Consider the following 23,163-nt stretch of genomic DNA (forward strand, 5'->3'; position numbering starts at 1 on the left):
TCACGTATCAAGTTCAGAGCGTCCCGTCCCTTGCACGCTATCTTCAAGGAAACTTAATTGTCTGCCAAGAGTATCTTCAAGGAATGTCAACCCGACCTTTTCCCACAACTGTAAGCAAGTCTTTCTAAATTTCTACATGTATGCAAGTCTATTCTACAAATGCAAGTGTATTTACCACAACAATAACAGGGTGTAAACTACCTTCGATTCAACAAGTTTTGGGTTATTTTTTGTATCGACACATCGAATGCAAAGAGACTATCAGAGTTGCAGCAACAGCCACTGTAGAGAAATTGACATCTTTCTGGCTCAGAGCACGGATTCCTGTACGTCACACACAAGACATGGTGAAAAAAGTTGAGAAACTATTTGCTGAGTGGCAGGGACTGAAAAAGAATTCAACTCGTGAAACAGAGACACAGAGAAAAAAGGAGAATGCGTTCAAAGCCAACTTCAACAACCTGTTTGATGTGGCACATGCTGAAGCCTTGACTCTAATTAAGATGGAAGAAGACCGCGAGTTTCTTTTGGCACAGAGAGAAGATGGACGACGTGGCTCGATGACATCGGTAGACAAGGTCCTTGAGAAAAAAGAAAAAGCCACACAGAAGAGACAATATAAAGAGGAAACCAGAAAGCGTAGATCCGATCAAGAAATTGAGGCCATGAGTCAATCAGTGACATTGGAGGGCAGCAGTGAAACTTCGGATGAGGAGGAGTCTGGCAACTTTTCTCCAGACAGCGTTGCCTGCAGTAGCTCAACTTCCGATACCAACCAATCTAAAAGAGGCAGAATGCAAATCATCTCCCCAGAGCTGTTGTCTAGTCTGGATTGAACCGGTATTTCCGATAGGAAAGCAATGCTTCTTGTCAGTGAGACAGCAAAGAGTTTGGGACATGATCTCTCAGAATTCTCTTTAAATCGAAGCTCAATTCGGCGACAGCTGCATGAACACAGAAAAACACAGGCCACAGCTATTAAGCATGCCTTTGATCCAAAAGCTCAACTGGTTGTTCACTGGGATGGTAAACTTCTTCGTGATTTGACTGGCTCCGAGAAGGTAGATCGGCTACCAGTTTTAGTGTCTGGACCTGGAATTTCACAACTCTTGGCTGTACCGAAACTTGGATCTGGCACGGGACAGGAACAGGCTCGTGCTGTGACAGACATCTTAAATCAGTGGGGTATATCTGATCAGGTGAAGGGTATGTGCTTCGACACAACCAGTTCCAACACCGGTCGCCAATCCGGAGCTTGCGTGCTTTTGGAGCAGATGCTTGGCCGTGACCTGATGCACTTGGGATGCCGTCACCATGTCATGGAGCTTATTGCAGGTTGTGCATTTTGGACGTGCATGGGATCGTCTTCTAGTCCAGAAATCCAAATCTTCAAGCGATTTAAAACGCAATGGAGCTTCATCGACTCCAGTGACTTTCAGAATGCAAACAGTGATGAGTACACCAGACAGAACATCGCAGATGTTAGAGACAGCCTCAACGGTTTCATTTCTGAAACCCTTCAAGCGAACCAACCAAGAGACGACTACCGGGAGTTGCTCGAGCTTGTCCTTGTCTATCTCGGAGGCATACCTGAGCGAGAAGTGAAGTTTATGGCACCAGGGGCGATGCATCAGGCGAGATGGATGGCCAAGGTGATATATTCATTCAAGGTGTGGATGTTTCGACACCAGTTCCGACTGACTGCCCGTGAGGAAAAAGGTCTTCGTGACGTGTGTCTTTTCTATGCTAGGATATATGTTAAGGCTTGGTTCCTGTGTCCTGTGGCAGCCAGTGCTCCTCGCCATGATCTCGCTTTTCTAAAGGACCTGGTGAACTATGGGAACATCAACAAAGCCATCTCTCAAGCGACAAGCAAAAAGTTTGCAACTCATCTCTGGTATCTTTCTGAAGTCCTTGTTGGCTTGTCCCTTTTTGATCCCGACGTATCGCATGAAACGAAAACTGACATCTCGAGTGCCATGAAGTCAACCCCAGGAGCGGAAGAACCAGAAGTTAAAGGCCAGGTGGATCTGAAGTGCGTCAATGACAAGAAACTCGCAGATTTTGCAACCACTAATACCATCAAGCTGCTGCAGCTTCTCGAGATCTCCACCAGCTTCTTGGATGCAGAACCGACCACATGGAATGGCCGCATTGATTATAGAGAGGCATGTGACAAGGTGAAAGCATTGTCTGTCATCAATGACCACGCAGAGCGAGGCGTCGCACTGATTCAAAACTTCAATGGTCGTCTCACCCACAATGAAGAACAATTACAGTACCTGTTACTGGTGGTTGCAGAACATCGCAAAAGGTTCCCGAATACTCAAAAACAGACCATCGTGAAACAGAAATGAACACTTTGTGAACATACACAACATTTGATGATAGGCTATGTTACAATGATAAACTTAATGATTTGTTGAGGTAATTGCTGAACTGAGAGCAAACGCATTGTTTTTTCCAAAGACAATCGGCCTGTTTTATGTGAACTCTGAACTGGTGATTTGGAAATTATTATTCTACTATTACTCGGTAGACTGTTTGGTGTTGGCTTGGTTCTATTTTCACTTATCATATTGTTTTTGTACTGTATGCACATCAAACTGTAGGATTTGTTTTCACACTGTTTTGCATAATGCACATGATCTGTGTTGGTGAAGTTGCAAATTTAGTTCATTTTATTGACGCCCAAATTTGGATGTTATTTGGAAATGCCGATCACGCACAGTGAATGAAACCTCGAAAGGGTGGTGGCTGTTGAGGTAAAAATAAATACAATATTGTTATATTTACTTGTAACTTTTCTTGTGTTACAATTATAAGCAATGGACTGAAATTGGATGTTCTAAAACGCCGTACACATAGGGTTAAGATTTCCGTTTTTTCTCGAAAATTGCCAAAATTTTACCATTTTGGGAAATTTCAAAGTTGTTGAGCTACCTCTAAATATTATCCAAATTGTTCAAAATTGCACACAGTGTGTTTTTATCGATATAAGAACATATGCGGGGGGTCAGAGCCCAATATTTCCCCCCGAAATTTTTTAAGGACCACCCTAGTACACATAGGCAAAACTTGAGTGCGGGTTGTGACAATCTACATGGGAAACTAAAGAAGTACCCAAGGTAAAGAGAGCAGCTTGGGAACGTTACTTAAAAAAAGTAATTAGATATAATTTCTCACTACTTCTTCCAAAAAGTAACTGAGTTCGTAACTGAGTTATTCTATAGTAAAATTAACTTATTACCAGGGAAAGTATCTAGTTCCGTTACTCTTAAAAAAGTTGTTGTACTTCATGGAAGTTCAAAATCAGCACAGAATCCCTGAAATAAATGCATTTTGACCAATCACAAGAGAAATGAAGCGTCAGTTCTGAGGTCATGAGATCAAACCTTCCTGTGTAGAGCTTGCATGTTTAATCCGTGCTTGCGTGGGTTTCCTACAGGCACTCTGTTTTCCTCCCACTTACCAAAACTATGAATGTCAGGTTAATTGACCGGTCCAAATTGTCCCCTCGGTGTGAATGAGCTAGTAAGTTGTCTGTCTCTGTGTGCCCTGCGACTGTCTGGCAACCAGTTCAGGGTGTCCCCTGCCCACTGCCCGAAGATAGCTCGGATGGGCTCCAGCACCCCCGTGACCCTACTGAGAATAAGTAGTGTAGATAATGGCTGGATGGATGATCCGAAAGAAAACACCTTTTTTCAAAGTAACGCACTTTTGACCATAAGTAATGATGACAGCGTTGTAACGGCGGAAAAAAGTAATAATTTTGATTACCCCGTTACTTAAAAATAACGTTGTTGCGTAACAATGTTATTTATAACAGCGTCATTCCCAACACTGCTAAAGATACTTTTTTTTCACTTGGAAATATGATATAAAAGCTGTTATAAAACAACTGATGTCTTGTTGGCCTATCCAATAGTAATTAAGCTTATTGATTTAATTTGGGAAGGAAAAAAAAATGGTTGTATAATTAAACTTAATCACAGGTTTTGGACGTAAATGTACGTGTATTATGCCTTTTAAGGCGTGTACGACGTACGATAAAATCTCTACGGAAAAACGCAAATTTGTGAATTATGAGTACCATCCGGTAAACACCGACTATCTCGAAACGGCAAATCAATCAAGTCTAACGAGTTCGCCACAGTAGCCTCTTTCTCGGTATTGTTTTTTTTTTTTTTGTTGCAAACGAAGCGAGCGGTTTGATACTACTGTGCGCATGCGTCTTCCGCCTGGGCATTTCCCATCATGCATCATTCCGAAAAAAAAAATGGTGTAAAATATGACAGTTTGTACGGGCATGGAGACGTGGAGGTTGACAGGTATGTGATATATTCCGGTTCAGTTGAGAATAGTGACAGCTCTCGGAAAGAAGCAGTCTCTGTTTTGACTGATATGGCCCTGTAGCGCCTACCAGAGGGCAGCAGGTTGAACGAATGGAAGCCAGGATATGTTTATTCTCTGATCATGTTTTTTGCCCTTCACAGCCAGCGGGAGTAATATATGGTGGACATGAGTGGTAGGGGGCAGACGATGATCCTCTGTGCTGTGTTGGTCACCCTCTACTGTCAGCTTCTACGCAGCTTATGTGCCACACAGACACAGCGTAGGTCAACAGGCTTTCAATAGCTGACCGATAAAAAGTCCCCAGCAGGTTGATGTTGGGTTGCTCCTTCCTGAGAACTCTCAGAAAGTGCAGCCCCTGCTTTGTCTTTTTGATCAGTGCAAAGGTGATGGCTGTCCAGGAGGGGTCGGCAGAGATGTGGACACCGAGGAACATGAAAGACTCCACTCGCTCTACACTTTCGCTGTTGATATACAGGGGGGCAGTGGCTGCCTTATTCCAACTGAGGTCCAGGATGAGTTCGTTAGTCTTGTCAATGTTCAGCGCCATTGTTCAGCGCACCACTCATTAAGTCTAAGGACCTCATCTCTGTAGGCCATCCCGTCTCCCTCTGCGATCGGCCCCACCACCATTGTGTCTGCAAACTTCTCAATGATATTCTCAGGGTAGGTTGGTCTGCAGTCGTTGGTGTAGAGGGAGTAGACTCAGCATAAGGCTCAGCATACAGCCTTGGGGAGAGCCAGTGCCGAGTGTGCGGAGCCCCGGGTTAATCATCTCTGAGATGAGAATGTCTGGCACAATCGTGTTGAAGGCGGAGCTATAGTCAATGAAGAGCATTCTGACATAGCTCCCTCTCCTCTCAAGGTGGCTCAGTGTATTATGGAGGGCAGTGGATATTGGGCCCTCAGTGGATCTGTTTGGCGGGCATGCAAACTAATGTGGTTCGAGGGTGGGTGTAAGACAGGCTCTGATATGTCTCAGCACCAGTTTATCACTGACTGGGGTGAGTGCTACAGTGCGTAAGTCCCTGAAAATGCCTGTTTGTGACTTATTTGGAACTGGAATGATAGTAGCCAATTTTGGGCAGGCTGGGATGTTGGCTAGCTCCAGTCACAGGTTGAAGATGTCAGTGCTAGCTGGTAAGCATATGCCTTGATTACCTTCCCTGGTACTCCATCCAGAACGGTGGTCTTCCTAGGGTTGACAGCTCAGGGCATGTGTCTCACGTCTGCAACCTCCACAGTGAGTGGGGTGGTGTCAGCGGTTGTGGGTTGTGGTTGTAGTGGTGTGGCTGAGTACTGGCCTTAGGCTCAAAGCAGAAAAGAACCTGCTTCCTTTCTAACTAGCTATTTAGTTCTGTTTTTCAGTTTCTATCCGGCTGTTTACATAGCTTTTCACTCTTTTAGCTAGGTATCTGTCACATGTCTACTAATATAGGGGCTAACACCACATTTCACGTGACACAACCCATGTTCATCTTTCTTTCCGTGCAGTGCTAAATATGTACTTGTCTTGTAAATGATATCTGACTCTGTGTTCGTCATCAACTTTACTGGTCACTCGATCCGAAAACAGGTGACCTAGACAACTTGGAGGAGAGCTTAAAACGGCATGTCTGAAAACACATATATTATATATATATATATATATATATATATATATATATATATATATATATATATATATATATATATATATCGATCAACTGCAATAATTGAAGTAATACTGTACACTCTAAATTGGACTCCAACATTTGCTCGGCACATGTCGACAAACAATCATAATCCAAACATGGGGAAATGTTTGGCTTGTTCTTGGCAGTAGATGTCAGTGTTTTAATAGAGAAAATTAGTGTCATGAAACGCCTTAAGGTAATATTGACTCAGTGGTTTGTATTTAAGCTTCTCTCTGTGTGTGAGTAAGTCAGTTGACACAAGTCAAAAGATTGTGTCATATGCATGGATGGACTTACTTTAATTTTTTGGGGGAAACGTGACTCCAACACAAGGTTTTCGATGAAAGGTGTTTGCTTGTGAGCAGCCATGGCTTCACTGGGACAGATCATTTTCTACAGGTACATGTGAGCATAAGAGCAGTCTTATTTTACACAATGACACTGATGTCACAAGTCACAACACAACTGTTAATCATGTATTCAAACAGAACCTCTTCTCCACAATGATCATGACAGTATTGTGAATTTTAATTTCAATACCCTATACTGTGGAAAAACTTGCATTTATTGAATGTAACTGTCGTGACAAAAATATTTAAGGGGCAGTGGCCTAGAGATGTACAATACCAAACTTTTTCAGACTGATAACAAAATCTTGAGAGGTAATCCATACCAACCAGCAATACCATAGTACATTAAATTCCTTCATATATGCAAAGAAAAATACATAAATGAATAAGATATTTTAAAAATGCAACACCATATTGTATGTTTGCTGTATAGTGCATGTATTTAATGGTAATTTACCACTTCTTCAATTTCTGGTTCTGGATTGTTAAATGGCCACCATAAAATGTGTATATGCTACAAACCCGAGTAACAATAATTTAAATACCAGCTAGTATCAGCACCAATACTTGTCACTTGCCCATCCCTGGATTATGATAAATGTATGCTAATATGAATGATTTATGGGAGATATAATTGCCTGAAAGGCCTAAACTATCTCAATTAAAATAAAACAATAAAATTGAACTTGTCTCTAGAGCAGGCGTGGTTGAACTCTTTGAGTCATGGGGTTACAAATTTTTGCATGAAGGAAAAAAAAATGGCTGATTGATGTATTTAATTTTTTTGTATATTCTGATGCAGTCCTGAATCTGATAACTTGGCGAAAATACATTAGGAAAAAAGATAACGTAAACCTGATTGTTCTTGTTTGCATTTACAGGCACAAGTTTCATAGAACATTTGTTCAGAAAGGGAAAATTTCATCAAATTGTTTTTTTAAACATTCAACAATTAAAATCAAATATTTATTTATAAATAAACTGTAGTTGAAAGTAATTGAAGCAAAGTGATATATTGTCTCCCCTATTTTGAACTCTTAATCTGATCATTTGCATTGAAAACTCAAATGCAATAGAGCTAGATTAGTTTTTTATTGCTTTAAATTTGATAAATAGTGTGATAAATAAAATGAATGAATTATTTACAAAGTCATATCAGGAAAAATAGCTATTTGAATGTTGGCCAGTAGCGCAATGAAAAATTTAGTTTTTATAGGGACAATGGCACTCAAAAGGAGACTGAGGCTAAGAAAGCCACCAAAATAAAAACAAACACATTTTAATGCACAGTACTTTATTGATCTATATATAATATATATATATATATGTTATATATATATGTATAAAACACATACCGGTAATTTAATTTCTATGTGTGTGTCTCTATTTCTTTTTGTAGCATGATCACACTCATAGTTGTCTTTTCAGCGCTTATCATCCTCATCTTGTCCCTGGCACTCTCAGGTAAACTTTTGATTTAAAGGGACACTGTTTTATATTATATAGATGTTGCTGTATTGTGAAGTGCAGGGTTCTCCAGCCGTGGGGTTACTTTTTGTCAGTAATTAGCACAAGGGGCACCCAGTTTGATGTGCAGTTTTGAAATAGCAACTAAGCTATATGGCTCGCTAATTAGCTAAAAAGGCATCTTAATAGCTAGCTCTAAAAGTAATCAGGTAAACTAAAACGTAACTAAATGGTAGCTAGATAGCTAGCTAAAAATAAATAGCCCGATAGAAAGTTAAAAAAAAACTAAATAGCTAGCTAGAAAGGAGTTAAAAATTTAGCTTGATTGATAGCAAAAACGTTCAAACGTTAGCTAGATAGCATGCATTGTAAAAACGAAACTAGATAGCTTGCTACATAGCTAAAATGTAGCTTGATAGTTAGCTAGAATGTTAAAAAGGTAAAAAACTAAAAGGGAGCTAGAAAACTTTCTTAAAGGGTAATAAGCCAAAAAAATAGCCAGACAGAAAGTAAAAAGAGCCAGATAGCTAGCTAGAAAGGAGGCCAACATTTAGCTTGATAACTAGCAAAAAGGGTAAAATGTTTGCATGCAAAAAAAAATGCAAAGCTTGCTCGATAGCTTGATAAATAGTTAAAAAGGTGGGAAGATAACTAGCTACAAAGCTAAAGATAGGCAGGACAGCTAGCTAAAAAAAATACATATTATTTGGTCACTCGCTTTATAAAACCTAAAAATTTGAATTTAGTTTGTTGTATTTCCTGTAAAATAAGGAGATAAAAGATGAATACATAAATTTGTTTAATACATGATGATTACATTATCATTGAATTTTCTTAATTGTTTTCTTAAAAATAATTATCAATACTTTAATAGATAAAGCACATAGAGGAAGCACATGAACTGGAATTTATTGATTTGAATTTCCTACTGAAAACTCCAGTGGCAGAAATGTTTGCTCATTTTAGGTATGATTTATTTGCATTTTATGATATAACTTACTGCAGATATCATTTTCTGATTTCACTAAACTATCCATCTATCCATCCATCCATTGTCTTTCGCTTATCCGGGGTCGGGTCGCGGGGACAGCAGCTTTGAAAGGGAAGCCCGGACATCCCTATCCCCAGCCACCTCCTCCAGCTCATCAGACGGGATCCCGATGTGTTCCCAGGCCAGCCGAGAGACATAGGCCCAATCCCATTCCTCTCACTTGGCCCTGAGAACCCTCCAGTGAGGTCCCTCCATAGGGAAGTCCCCTCAGTGATTGGAGTGCAAAAGTGAAGATTGTCCGCTAAGAAATTGGACGGGACTTGCAAGGCTGAACCGTGATTTTCTGCAGTTATCCTACTCTACGGTTTGGAGTGTGAAGATTTTTTTTTTTTTTTTTGCGGCTCCCTCGGTAGATTCGTGCACTTCGTAAAGTAGCGATTTTGCAATGTTCATGTTTTAACGCGAAAATGCGATTTTCTATTGCATTTATGTCTAACCAAGATATCTCAATATATTTCGTTGCAAATACATGCGTAGTTGTGGAAAACTACTTATATTTGTGCGGTTCCTTTCCAGCCATGTTGATATTGAGAATTCGCAAAGCCTTCTGGGTAGTCACTTCGCTCCAAGTGAGGTACCGCCCTCCCTCGATCTGAAGTGGTTATGTCATGGGTTGAGGGCACTTCTCCCTCGGTCTTGAGAGTATTGGGACACATCCCATTTTCACGTGAATGCGCTAAACCGAGTGACTAGGGCAAATAGCGAGTGAAAGTGAGAAGAATGGGACGCAATCATAGTCTCTCAAGCGTGTCCTGGGTCGCTCGCGGGGCCTCCTGCTGGTGGGACATGCCCGGAACACCACAGAGTCCCTCCCGGATGACTGAGCTTCTCACCTTATCTCTAAGGGAAAGCCCAGACAACCTGCGGAGGAAACTCATTTCGGCCACTTGTATCCGGGATCGTGTTCTTTCGGTCATAACCCAAAATTTATTACCATAGGTGAGGGTAGGAATGTAGATCGAGAGCTTTGCCTTTCAGCTCAGCTCCCTCTTCACCACGACGGACCGGTACAGGGTCCGAATGACGGCAGACGCTTCGACGACCCGCCTGTCGATCTCCCGTCTACCAAACTAAACAAAAAACAAAACAAAAACAAAAATTAAAATATATACTCTTCGATGCTATAAATAAATAAAAAAATGCCCTTTTATGCCCTCCCTCAATTTTTGTGATTTTGCACAAGATGGCTGCTTATGTCATTGCACTATTTTCTGAAACTCACACAATTTAGTCCACTCAGCAATCCTTACCCTGGAAATGTTACCTATCCATCCTAATATTCTTCTTTACCTTATTTCTAACATGTTTCACCTGTAACTATTTAAAATTATATTTTAACCAAATTAGACACTGATCCTCTGACAACCAAAAAATATAAGTTAAGATAAGTGAAAAAAAATGCCAAAGATCAATAGTGTGTGTTTGTTCTTTTTTCAAAAATCACGACTCCAAAATGTTACTGCAAAAAAGAATTATCCATTTATGATAGATATGTGCATATTCAAAGTGGTAGTTGTACAATGCATTGTGTTCATGAACGCTGCAGATAGGAGTTCAGGGTGATAATAGCTCTTGAGAAAAAGCTGTTCCTCATTCCGTTTGTTTTTGCTTCTTGAAGGCAGCAGGTCAAACAGCTAAAAAAAATACACCTGAAAGTAACTGAACTATCATGATGTTTTGGACTCTACTGAGGAACCAAGTGGAGTAGATTTACATTAGGGAGAGAAGACAGAAGTCAATGATGTGCCGAGCTGCTTTCACTGTCCTCTGCAGCCTTACTATGTCTGTATGTCGGTGTGAAATTATTTTGTTCCTTCATGCAGGCAAATCTTATCAGGTTCAGAGCCTCAACGGACTTCCAGTGGCCAACCTGGGCAAAGACTACACACTCAGCTGCTTCCTTCCCTTAGACAGCGAGCAAAGTACACTTTCAGAGGTATCCATCACATGGAGGAAGGAGTCACTCACAAAAACCGTTTACCGCTACGAGAAAAGCGTGGAGAGCAATGGCGAGCAGGATCCGCAGTACGTCGGTAGGGTTGAAATCTTCACCGATTCTATACGGAAAGGAAACGCTTCACTTCAGTTGAGGAAGGTGCGGCGCAGCGATGCAGGCAAATACATATGCTCACTTAACCACTCCAGAGGCAGCGGGGAAGTCAGCATCATTCTAAGGACAGCAGGTGGGTAGCAAAACTTGACATTCTAGTTGCAATGTTAGATTCAGTATTGGCTCCTTTTTTAAAGATAGTAATTACTTACAGTGATAAGTTACTGTATTTTCTTATTTTCACAATAGGGTGCATGGTGTAAAAAGGTCCCCGTAACCGTTTCTATTTAACGCTTCACAGGGCGCACCGCACGAGTAAGTGCGAGTGCCCTTTGCTGAGGCTACCTTACAATAGCATAGCATAGCGTATTTAAAAATACAGCAGGAACAAAATTGAGTATGGTTGCGGTTTATAAGGTATTGATTACAAAGTAACAAACACTGATAAAATCTTGTCAGAGTTCTTATTTAGCTTCCTCCTGGTGAGTTGTGTGTCTCTGTGTTCGGGGGGGGCTCAAGCATCCCCCAAACCTAGTGAAGATAAGCGGTGCAGAAAATGGATGGATGGATTTAAGTTTATTCTTCCTCAGTAGCTCAGGAGGTAAAGGGCTTGTCTTGGGATCAAGAGGTCACAGGTTTGATTCCCGGCTCCTTCGGTTATATGTCGAAGTGTCCTTGGGCAAGACACGGAATCCTTAATGCCCCCGATTAAAAGGTAGTTGCCTTGCATGGCTGACGCTGCTATCGGTGTGTGACTGGGTAAGTGTGAAGCACATTATGAAGTGCTTTAGGAGGTCTTCAGTGACTTGAAAAGTGATATATAAATGCAGTACATTTACATTTAACCATCTTTCCATTCTCTGTACTCTTTCTTGTCTCTCAGCACCCTCTGTAGAAATGTATGTTTTATGAAACAACACAAAGTAAACACATATAATTGGTTAGGTGCCTCCCACAATCTTTTTCAGCTATTCGGTAATGCAGAGGTGGCATGGCTAGGGAGGAAGGTAGTGTGCTTCTGACCTGAGTTGGTGTAATGGGCTTGTGTTCCCTCACTCTCCCACCTCACTTGATGGTTTGTAGAGGGTCGGGACTTTCTCTCACCCTAAATGTGAGCGTGCTTTGCTAGAGTGAAAGGAGTGAAATTGAGATGAGATGAGGAGTAATGAGATTGAGCCTAATAGTCCATTAATATCAGTAAGTCCCTGTTTTTTCATGAATCCCCGTGTTTGACCAAAAGTCACCTTGTGTCATCTTAGTTGACCATAATTTTTGGTAAGCGACAAACTGATAGGGTCTGGCATACCTCCTACCACCAGGGGGCCCAAATGATGAAGTGACCCCACACCTGTGTGGAATTATCCTGAACCCTTTAAAAAGACATTTTCTTTTACCAACCAACTTGGTCGGGTCATTTTGAGTTCTTCTGTCATTGTTATTTGATTCCACCACCACGCCAGGTTTGTTTGTTTCATTGTTACTTTGCTCATTGCATTTCCCATTTGTTTTTATTGCTAGTTTGACCTATGGCAAGTTTTTTTGTTTGTTTTTGTTTCTAGTTTCATGTTTGGAAATTTTGTTGGTTGCTTTGTTTGCTACTTTGGTAATGGTTTGTTATTAAATATGGTCCCTTGTTTTGAGCACCTCTGCCTGCTGTTCCTGCCTTCCTACATGGTCAATCACCCACAAAAAGGAACCGGATGACCTGACAAAGTTTGCTGATAAAAAAAATGTCCTTTTAAAAAGGTTCAGGATAATTGGTTCAAACCCTGGGTGGGGCCCTTTGGTATAAGGAGGTATGTCATATCCTAACATAAACAATCTAACACATGCAAACAAATAGCTGACGTTGCTTACATTCTTTACTAAAAAGGTGATGAGTAGATTCAAACAGGATGGGGGAGATGGTGCAACCCGTGATGATCCCATTCTCCAAGTCTTGCCACTGGGTGGTTTGTAACCAAAACTTGAATCCACTGAAGTAGGAGGTGATAATTCCCCTTATGTGCTGTTGGATATAGTAATGCTCTATAGCAGTGTTGATGAGATCAATTGTTGTGGGGCGGCAGTAGCTCAGGAGGTAGAGCGATCGTTTTAGGATTAAGGGATCCCAGTTCGAATCCCGGCTTGTCCGTGTTACATGTCGAGGTGTCCTTGGGTAAGACATTGAACCCCCAATTACCCCCAATAAGCAGGTTAGCAGCCTTACATGGCTGCACACATCACGGCCGCTATTGGGAAATGTGAAGCACAATGTAAAGCGCTTTGGGAAGTCATTGACTTGAAAAGCGCTATATAAATGCAGATCATTTCATTTTCATTTCATTTCATTTCAATGGGAATTGACCCATATGCATTGGCCAAGTCTAGCCAGACGACTGTTAAAGTCTCCTATGCTTTCTTTGGCCTCGCGGATCAACTGGCTGATGATGCTTGTGTGCTCCAGACATCCAGAGGACCCAAGGATGCCCCCCTTCTGGATTTATGTGTCAATATACTTGTTCTTGACCATGTATGTAGTCAGCCTCCGCGCCAGGACTGAGAAGAAGATCTTACATTCAACATTTAGTAGAGAAATGGTTTAGAGTTGGCTAATGTCAGATGAGTCTTGTTCCTTGGGTACAAAGCACACATCCGCTCTCTTCCAGGATGTTGGAATTATGCCCTTTATCCAGATTCTCCGCAGTAGTTTCCACAGCCAGCGTAGAAGCATTGGACATCTCTCGTACACTTTTAAGGTACACCGCTCGGTCCTGGGGCAGATGATGACCGGGCTTTTTTTCACAACATCCTGGAATCCTCTCTATGATGGCTCCTTGGTGTTGAGCTTCTCTTCCGGGGTTTTGCTGCTTCCAATTCTTGGGTGGATGTCCAAGGCTTGGCCTCGAAAGGCGTCACTGTGACTTTCTTCAAGGAAACCTTCTACCGTTTCTTTAGGGCTGGTCAGTCTCCCAGATCTTGCTTCCCCCAACAAGGTTTGGGTGAACTTGTATGGGTTCTTGGTGAACTGAGCACGTTTGACGTCCTTTTCCTTTCTCAATCTCCGAGACCTCTCTGCCCTTCTTAGTCTGCACAATTGCCCTCGAAGTCCAGTGGTCTTTTATGCCCTCCCTCTCTCTGGGACTGGCATGTTTGTCCTGCAAGTTGAGAGCCTTGATTTCCTTTCTCAACTTCTTGATCTCTTTTTCCCTTCTGTTGGACTGTTTTGCTGGTGCTACATTGCTGCCTTTCTTCTCCTCTGTACCAAAACGCCCCTTGGCCATGGAGTAAGCACAGGCAGCCATGCTGTTGACGTTCCTTTCTGCTGATCCTGCCAAAGTGGCCTCTAGGACTCTATCAAGGTCTTTCCTCTTGAGTCTCTCATCCTCCCCACCTCTCGGGAGACTCTGGGGGTATTGCTCATGTATGTATGTATGTATGTATGTATGTATGTATGTATGTATGTATGTATGTGTGTATGTGTGTGTGTGTGTGTGTGTGTGTGTGTGTGTGTGTGTGTGTGTGTGTGTGTGTGTGTGTGTGTACAGTGAAGAAAATAAGTATTTGAACACCCTGCTATTTTGCTATTTCTCCCACTTAGAAGTCATGGAGGGGTCTGAAATTTTCATCGTAGGTGCATGTCCACTGTGAGAGAATTAACTAAAAAGAAAAATCCAGAAATAATAATGCATGAATTTTTATAAATTTATTTGTGTGGTACAGCCTCAAATAAGTTATTTGAACACCTGTGTATCATCTAGAATTCGGACCCTGAAAGACCTGTTAGTCCACCCATTAGAACTCTAACTCATCAATGGGGTACAATAATATTTTGCAAAAATTTACACATCTCCCAGAGCAATGTTCGAGCATCCATCCATCCATTATCTGCACTGCAGAATCAGATGCGACTGTCTGAGGTCGTTACTTGTAACATGGCGAAGACCAAGAAGCTGTCCAAAGACACCAGATACAAAATTGTACACCTCCACAATGCTGGAATGGGCTACGGAGCAATTGCCAAGCAGCTTGGTGAAAAAAGGTCCACTGTTGGAGTATGCATTAGTAAATTGAAGAAGCTAAACATGACGGTCATTTTCAATCGGAGTGGAGCCCTATGCAAGATATCACCTTGTGGGGTCTCAATGATTCTAAGAAAGGTGAAGAATCAGCCTGGAACTACACGACAAGAGTTGGTCAATGACCTGAAAAGAGCTGGGACCGCTGTTTCCAAGGTTACTGTAGGTAATACACTAGGACGTCATGATTTGAAATCATGCGTGACACCAAAAGTTCCACTGCTTAAACCAGCACATGTCAAGGCCCGTATTAAGATTGCATATGACCATTTAGATCAGGGGTCTCAGACTCGCGGCCCCCGGGCCAACTGCGGCCCCCAGGACGATCGGCCCGTCTTAATATGGAAGTTATTAATGTTAGTGCGGCCCGCAAAAGTGATATGAATGACACTTGTTGTGTGCAGAGCTGAATGAACCAATCACGGTTAGGTATATGGGTCTGGTGGGCGGGAACTGAATGAACCAATCACGGTTAGGTATATGGGTCTGGTGGGCGGGACATCGTCCGGACTGTCCGGTGCCCGGGTCAAACTGAAAATTAACAGTAAAGCCGGGTATACACTGTGCGATTTTTTTCAGTCGCGGCAAAGGCTACAGCTCACACTGTAGAGTGAATCGCTCAGAAAATACGTGGTTAATAATAAACGGAGCGGGCTTTCATGTCTTGTTCGCTGTGTTTGAACATGAGCATGACAGCTCATGCTGTCACAGCTCCGGACCAATACAGAAAGTCGCCACATTTTGCTGAGCCGCGAATTTAAACCCGAGACTGACTGCGGTTGAAGTGGAAAAACATATTACAGAGCCCCAAACCAGTGTTCCCTCTAAGCCGCGCGCGTGCGCAATTGCGCACTGCTCGCACATTCTCGGCGCACAAGAAAATCTAGCCAGTGCACAAAAATGAGGGCTCAAAATTACTTATTAAGAAGCGACTTAAGTCAAAGTTACAGTGCATGAAGGTAAAAATACACGGGTTCCCCTGATGTTGTGTCCTAAATGCGGTATTTTGAAGTCGAACGAAGTTGAGTAGTTAGTAGAGTATGTCGAGAACCGGCTTCTTCGTCTCGGCTCACTGAAAAGGGTCCTAAACGGATCTTCAGGTTGTTTTTGCTTCTTTAAACCCAACATGACCAAATATTAAGTAAAATTGTGCACAAAATGACTTAAAGGACGGGGGAATAGAACAAAAAAGAAAAAAATACCAAAATGAAAAAGCAGTGAAAAGCTGAGAAAAAAAAAGAAACAAAAGAAAGAGAAAAAAAAAGGAAAAGTTTAGAAAAAAGCCAGAAACAAAGAAAAGAAAGAAATGTAGGAAAAAAGTAAATAGAGAACAAAAAGAAAAAAGTAACAGCTCGGAAAAAATAAACACAATGAGATTATTTTGAAAGGAATTTTTAAAAAAAGTAGAAAAAAAAACAAAAGAAGAATAAAAAGTTTGTATTGCATTCAAATAATTTCCAATTATATCGAGTGAATCGTGTTGCCAACATTTCACATTTTTCACAGAAGGTGAATTTGTCAAAAAGTGCTTAATACAGGCTGCACATATTGTCCGTCCAGAAAAGAAAGGGCAGTTTAAAAACATCAGCCTTTCTGCCAACACCGTGGCAGAGCGCATTTCTGACCTGTCAAGTGACATTTATTATCAACTGCATGAGAAAGCAAAATGTTTCAGTGTATATTCAGTGGCTCTTGATGAGACCACAGACATCACAGACACTGCCCAGCTCGCAATATATGTCCGTGGTGTTGATGACAATTTTGAAGTGATAGAGGAACTGCTCACAGTAATTCCAATGCATGGCCAGACCACCGCTCAAGATATATTTCACCAGCTATGTCATGCTATTGAGAATGCCGGTTTGCCATGGAAGACTTTTGTGGGAATAACAACCGATGGAGCCACATCAATGACAGGGAGGAAGAATGGACTGGTAGCACTTGTTAAAAAAATCTGGAAGAGGAGGGTGTGGAGGAGGCCATAGCTCTGCACTGCATTATCCATCAGCAGGTCCTTTGTAGCAGATGCCTCAAGTTTGACAATATGATGCCTGTCGTAGTGAAATGCATCAACCAAATCAGATCCAGGGGCTTAAAGCACAGAATGTTCAATGCTTTTTTAGAGGAAATGGAGTCAGAATATGGGAATGTGCTCTACCTTACCGAGGTACGTTGGCTCAGCAGGGGAAACGTACTGAAGAGATTTTTTGTGTTGAGAGCAGAAGTGAAAGACTTCATGAAGAAGGAAGGGGTGGATGTGCCTGTGCTAAGTGATCTCAAATGGCTCATGGACTTAGCTTTTCTTGTTGATATCACACATGAGCTTAATGTACTGAACAAGAAGCTACAAGGCCAGGGGCAACTTGTCAGTGCTACTTATGACAATGTGAAAGCATTCTGCACAAAACTTGTGTTGTGGAAAGCCCAGCTCTCTCAGACAAACCTTTGCCATTTCCCAGCATGCAAGGCACTCGTGGATGCAGGCACATTATTCAGTAGTGAGAAGTATGTTGGGGCCATTTTGAAGCTACAGGAGGAATTTGATCACAGATTTGCGGACTTCAAGACGCACAGAGCCACATTTCAAATTTTTGCGGACCCCTTCTCCTTTGATGTGCAAGATGCCCCTCCTGTGCTTCAAATAGAGCTCATTGACTTGCAGTGCAATTCTGCACTCAAAGCTAGGTTCAGGGAGGTGAGTGGAGAAGCAGACAAGCTTGGGCAATTTTTGAGAGAGTTGACACTCAGCTTCCCTGAACTTTCCCGAGTGTTCAAGCGGACCATGTGCCTTTTTGGAAGAACATACTTGTGTGAGAAGCTCTTCTCCACCTTGAACTTCAATAGGTCCAAGTACAGGTCGAGACTTACTGACGAGCACCTTCAAGCCCTACTGAGGGTCTCCACTGCTTCCTCCCTCAAGCCAAATGTGGCTCGACTATGTGAGAAGAAGCGCTGCCAGGTCTCTAGCAGCAAGAAATAGGCAAAAGAAGCCTTATTTAGAACAGTTCAGGTTTAATGTTATATTCATGTTCAGAAAGTTTAAGGTTAAATAATCGTCTGTATCTGCTGTATGATCATGTTCATTTATTTATTTAATTATTATTTTGTGTTAAAAATAAAGGTATTCGAGAACATTGGAATGTTTTATCAGCGCTTTTCTTGTGGAAATCCTGATGCGGCCCAGCCTCATCCAGGATCTGCCTCCAGCGGCCCCTAGGTCAATTGAGTTTGAGACCCCTGATTTAGATGATACAGAGGAGTCATGAGAGAAAGTTTTGTGGTCAGATAAGACCAAAATAGAACTTTTTGGTCATAATTCCACTACGCGTGTTTGGAGGCAGAAGAATGAAGAGTACAATCTGAAGAACACTATCCCTACTCTGAAGAATGGGGGTGTTCGCATCACATTTTGGGGTGTTTTGCACATGGGACAGGACAAGTGCATGGCATTAAAGACTGGGGGCAGTGTATTGTGAGATTTTGGGTAACAACTTCCTTCCCTCAGTCATAGCATTGAAGGCTGATGACGTGTCTTCCAACACGTCATCAGCCCGTGATGACGTGTCTTCCAACACGTCATCAGCCCGAAGCATACAGTCAGGAAAACCAAGGAGTGGCTCAGTAAGAAGCATATCAAGGTTCTAGCATGGCCCAGACAGTCTGCAGACCTAAATCCAATCGGAAATCTAGACTGATCTGACTGATCTAGAGAAGATCTGTGTGGACGAGTGGGCCTAGATCCTTCCTGCAGTGTGTGTAAACCTGGTGAAAAATTACAGGAAATGTTTGACCTCTGTAATAGCAAACAAAGGCTACTAAACCAAATATTAACATTCATTTTCTCAGTTGTGAAAATACTTATTTGCAGCTATATCACACAAAATCATGCATTGTGATTTCTGGATTTGTATTTTTAGTTTATCTCTCTCACAGTGGACATGCACCTATGATGAAAATTTCAGACCCCTCCATGATTTCTAAGTGGGAGAAATAGCAAAATAGCAGGGTGTACTTATTTTCTACCTGTATGTGTGTGTGTGTGTGTGTGTGTGTGTGTGTGTGTGTGTGTGTGTGTGTGTGTGTGTTTGTGTGTCAACTCTAGCGATTTTTCAAGTCATTGTTTAAAAAACAACCCTAAAGCATGGTGCAGCCACCATCATGTTGGACAGTGGGGATGGTGTTTTCAGGATGATATGCGATGTAACTCTTACACCAAATGAAATGCTTTGCATTCACCCAATTTTGGACTCATCTGACCAGAGCACCTTGTTCCACATGTTATTTGTGTTCCCATGTGACTTATTGCAAAAACCAGCGGGCCTTTTGATAGTATTCTTTCGAAAAGGGATTTCTTCTTTTTACTCTTCTATAAGGGCAGATTTATACAGAGTACAACCAGTAGTTGTCTTGTGCACAAATTGCCCTCAGCTGTATATGCCTGCAGGCCGTATGTGATAAGAGGGCTCTTGGTTTTTTCTCTGATTAGTTTTCTCCTTGTTTTGGCCGAAATATTTAAGGGCCAGCCAGGTCTTGGTAGGTGTGCAGCCGTTATATGATCTCTTTGTTAGATGACAAATTTGATATTATTGCTCCAACATTTCCCTGCGCCCATACTGTGGATAAGCGGTGCAGATAATGAATGGATGGATGCTCGAACATTGCTCTGGGAGATGTGAAAATTTTGCAAAATATTATTGTACTGCATTGATGCGTCCACAACTTTATCCCGGACCTACATTTTTTTGGGGCATTCATAATGTCAAGTCAAGTCATGTTTATTTGTATAGCCCTTAATCACAAAGAGTCTCAAACGGCTGCACAGATCAAAGACTATTGCAAACTACAGACTATTATAATAATAATAATAATAATTTCCTTTGTATTGTCATTCTTTGTAACAATGTACACAGAACGAAATGTCGATACACCTTAGGGTCTCCTTTCACACTCCTTTGAGCCCATCACAGAGCAGGTACATCTAAACTGAGACTTAATGACACACACGTGCACTCTGTTTGTCATTGTCAGTCGTTTTGGTCGACATTGGATCATTTAGAATAAGTGTTGGGAATAAGGTCGTTATAAACAACACCGTTACATAATGGCTTTTTTTTTCAGTATTAACCTAACTAATTTTTTTACTGTTACAATGCCGTTACCATTACTGATGATCAAAAGTGTTGCGTTTCTTTGTCAAGTACAAATCAGCATTTTGGTCTACTTTAAAGGCTTTATCAGAGTGCGCAATCATCTTGCGCGTAAGGAAGATAAGCAGGACATCCTTGATCAACCTTTTGACATATTTATTCACCAACAACACGTGAATGTGAACACGGCTGTCATTCAACCTAACATAGCAGCCAGCTACAATAACAACAAACAATACAGTGTGTGCATAATGACGCCACACAATGGAGAACATCCTATTCCAAATGGCTGCAGATACCATACAATCTGCGAGCGGTGGGCCTAGGACGCAGCCATAAAGAAGACTCGTCTGCAACCACCCGGAGGGGGGAGCCGGAGCTACACTGTGGGAGTCCCGGCAGCAACGGCCTGGGTTGTGGAACCCAGAAGGGAGAGGACCCACGCAGAAGGGAAAGGACCCACACAGAGGACTGGAAGAATGCTGCTTGGGAGGGTGGGATGGCAGAGCTATGCCCTTGCACAATAGTATTGCCTTTTACACGCTGGTTAACTACTGTTAAAAGAAAATAACTCTGAAATTGTTTAATTGATGTTGAAAATGTCAGGAAAAAATGTTAAAATGTCATATCGTCACGTCATATTGTCAAATATAAAAAAATTGTGAATATGCTTGATGGCTGTGTTTTGCTGCTGTTGGTGTCGGTGGATTTGTTCAGACCGAGGACAATCGACTTTGGCCTGGACGGATCTATTGACACTAACAAAGATGTTATATAATGAAATTGTGAATATGTTTGATTTTCGAGAAGGTTTGTTCAAACCTCACTTTGTGTTTGCTGTTAAAAACGTAATATTGGAATATAATATTGTGAATGTGCTTAATTGCTGTTGAGATTGTCATGATTGTTTTCTGTTTTTAGTGTCAATAAATTTGTTCAAACCAAATCACGAGTAAGAGTGCTATTATCTACACAATACTTACATTTGGGGAAACTAGTGTAGGATTCTTTCCCAATCGTTCCTGCGTTTTTAAACACCAATTTTCCAAAACTGCTGCTCTCTCCTCATTGATTGAAGTCTTGTAAGCTATTATAGACAGAGATAGGGCAGGATAAAGACAGAGGGAGAGAGGGGGGATTGAGAGAGAAAGAGCGAGGGATTGGATAAGTCACTTTATATTTACTGTTAACTTTTGTTGTGAACAAAAGATTAAAGTGCATTTGCTTGTTTCTACTTGATTAGTTGAAGTTTCAAGAGTTTGGGTTTTTTTCTGACATTGCAATGTTAAATGTACTTTATATTGTAGAACTGTTTATTCAGTTAAGTCCAGTTGCATATGTCTGCTTGAGCAGTTGTCTGATTAAAGATTGTGATTTACTCTCTAAAGTGAAACTCGTTTTTTTTCCTGTTTTACAATTAACTCTTGTTGTGAACAAAATACAGTAGGCTTTGTCTACTTGACAAGTTGTCTAAGGGGCCGGTCACACAGCCGTTTGCGGCTGAATCACGGCTAAAATTTTGCGTTTTTTTTTTGCCCGTGGTTGCCCGGGATAGAAAATGCGCAAAATTGGCCAACCCGCTGTTCATCGGTGGTATGCCCGCAAAACAGACGCCGGCGATTGTTCCGCTTCCTCATCGCGTCATTTCTGCGTGATTTTCTCGTGTGGACCACGGGTATAAAAGCTCCCGAGCCGGTGTTGTGCCCAAATCCGACTCCTACGCAACACCTACACCGCCCCACCCCCTCGCGTGACTTTTTCATCCACGTTAACAAACGCATTTTGTAGAATACGATCGCACTTTATTGTTTAAATAAACGTGTTATATAGACTAAGATCTCCCAATTGTTATAATTAGCTCGCTTTATTGTTTTAATAAGCGTTTTATATAGAATACGATCGCTTTCGTTGGAAGCGCAGCAGAGTGCGCGTTCACGCGAGGGGGGGAGGATTTATCGTTCGATTACGTTCACAACAAAAACAAAGACGGAATGGATTAAGTAGTAATACACTTCCAACAAATGCAAGACGAAGTGGTTTTGGTTATATGTTCGCCATTACATTCCCTAAAAGTAAGATAAAACGAGGTAAATGTGGATGTATTAGCGAGGGGATGCAAATCTCGGCACCGGGCTGTAGAAATCATAACCGCACAAGACACAGTCTCGTGAAGATCAAGATTTCAAGCTATGGCCTCATTTTTATTTTATTATCTTGAAAAGAAATGTCAAGAAATATATATGGATTAAGACGAGGTCACTACGCTGACCGGGGGGGGGTTAAGGGTTATTGATCTATCTTCTTTATTCATTATCCATTATCGATCAGTTCATAATACGCTACAAAGCTTAGGAGCCGGGTCTCTTACTCTCAGCCAAAAGGCCAAGCTAAGGTCCTAGCATTAAAGCTTTGCTGTGACCATTGCGAATGCACCGAAAGATTTATTCATTCAGTCATTTCCTCGTGTTGACCACGTGTGCGGCACGCGGTTTAACACGTGCTCAAACTTTTGAGCAGCTCAAAAGTTTTGAACGCGGCCAACCACGTGAACATTTCCGACCGCGAGTAAAGCACTGCTCTATCTCGTCTATATGGCGGTCTCAAAACGTCCAACAGCGCCCAACAGCATCTGCTTCACGGTCAGAAATTTCTGGCCGTGGTTCAGCTTCAATACGCTCGTGAAAGGTTGTGTACCTGCGCTCTGAAGAATTGAGCAGCGCCAAACAGTTTTGCGCTGCCACCCGCGCGCGAATATCCGACCTCGTGTTAAGCACTGCTGTATCTCGTCTGAATAGCGATCTCAATGCGTCCAATAGCGTCCGTCTCAAAGGCAGAAATTTCTGGCCGTGATTCAGCCGCAAATGTCTGTGTGACCGGCCCCTTAGGTTGTAAAAGTTAGATTTAATTTACTAAACTCACTTTGTATTGTTTATAGCTGATTGTTATTTTTTTTATGTTGTCTGCTGTTTATTTTTTATTGCACTTTAAGTGAAGAATACATCTTTTGCTGG

The 23,163-nt window shown here is 41.8% G+C and overlaps 2 protein-coding genes across 2 annotated transcripts in view; both read left to right on the forward strand.

Moving 5' to 3' along the window:
• Window positions 1-1,198: 1,198 nt before the first annotated feature.
• Window positions 1,199-2,373, forward strand: LOC148353375 (uncharacterized). The gene has a single exon (XM_088353014.1). The coding sequence runs from the start codon at window positions 1,209-1,211 to the stop codon at window positions 2,355-2,357; it is 1,149 nt and encodes a 382-aa protein (XP_088209140.1). The 5' UTR covers window positions 1,199-1,208; the 3' UTR covers window positions 2,358-2,373.
• A 4,023-nt stretch (window positions 2,374-6,396) lies between these two features.
• vtcn1 (V-set domain containing T cell activation inhibitor 1) overlaps window positions 6,397-23,163 on the forward strand; it is a 28,825-nt gene continuing 12,058 nt past the window's right edge. The window contains exons 1-3 of the mRNA XM_088352407.1: window positions 6,397-6,428; window positions 7,779-7,843; window positions 10,721-11,080. Of these exons, the coding sequence (XP_088208533.1) occupies window positions 6,397-6,428; window positions 7,779-7,843; window positions 10,721-11,080 (457 nt within the window). The remainder of the gene's footprint in view (window positions 6,429-7,778; window positions 7,844-10,720; window positions 11,081-23,163) is intronic.

The sequence above is a fragment of the Urocampus carinirostris genome, chromosome 14 (assembly GCF_059441175.1).
Source record: "Urocampus carinirostris isolate Australia breed hairy pipefish chromosome 14, RoL_Ucar_1.0, whole genome shotgun sequence".
NCBI lineage: Eukaryota > Metazoa > Chordata > Actinopteri > Syngnathiformes > Syngnathidae > Urocampus > Urocampus carinirostris.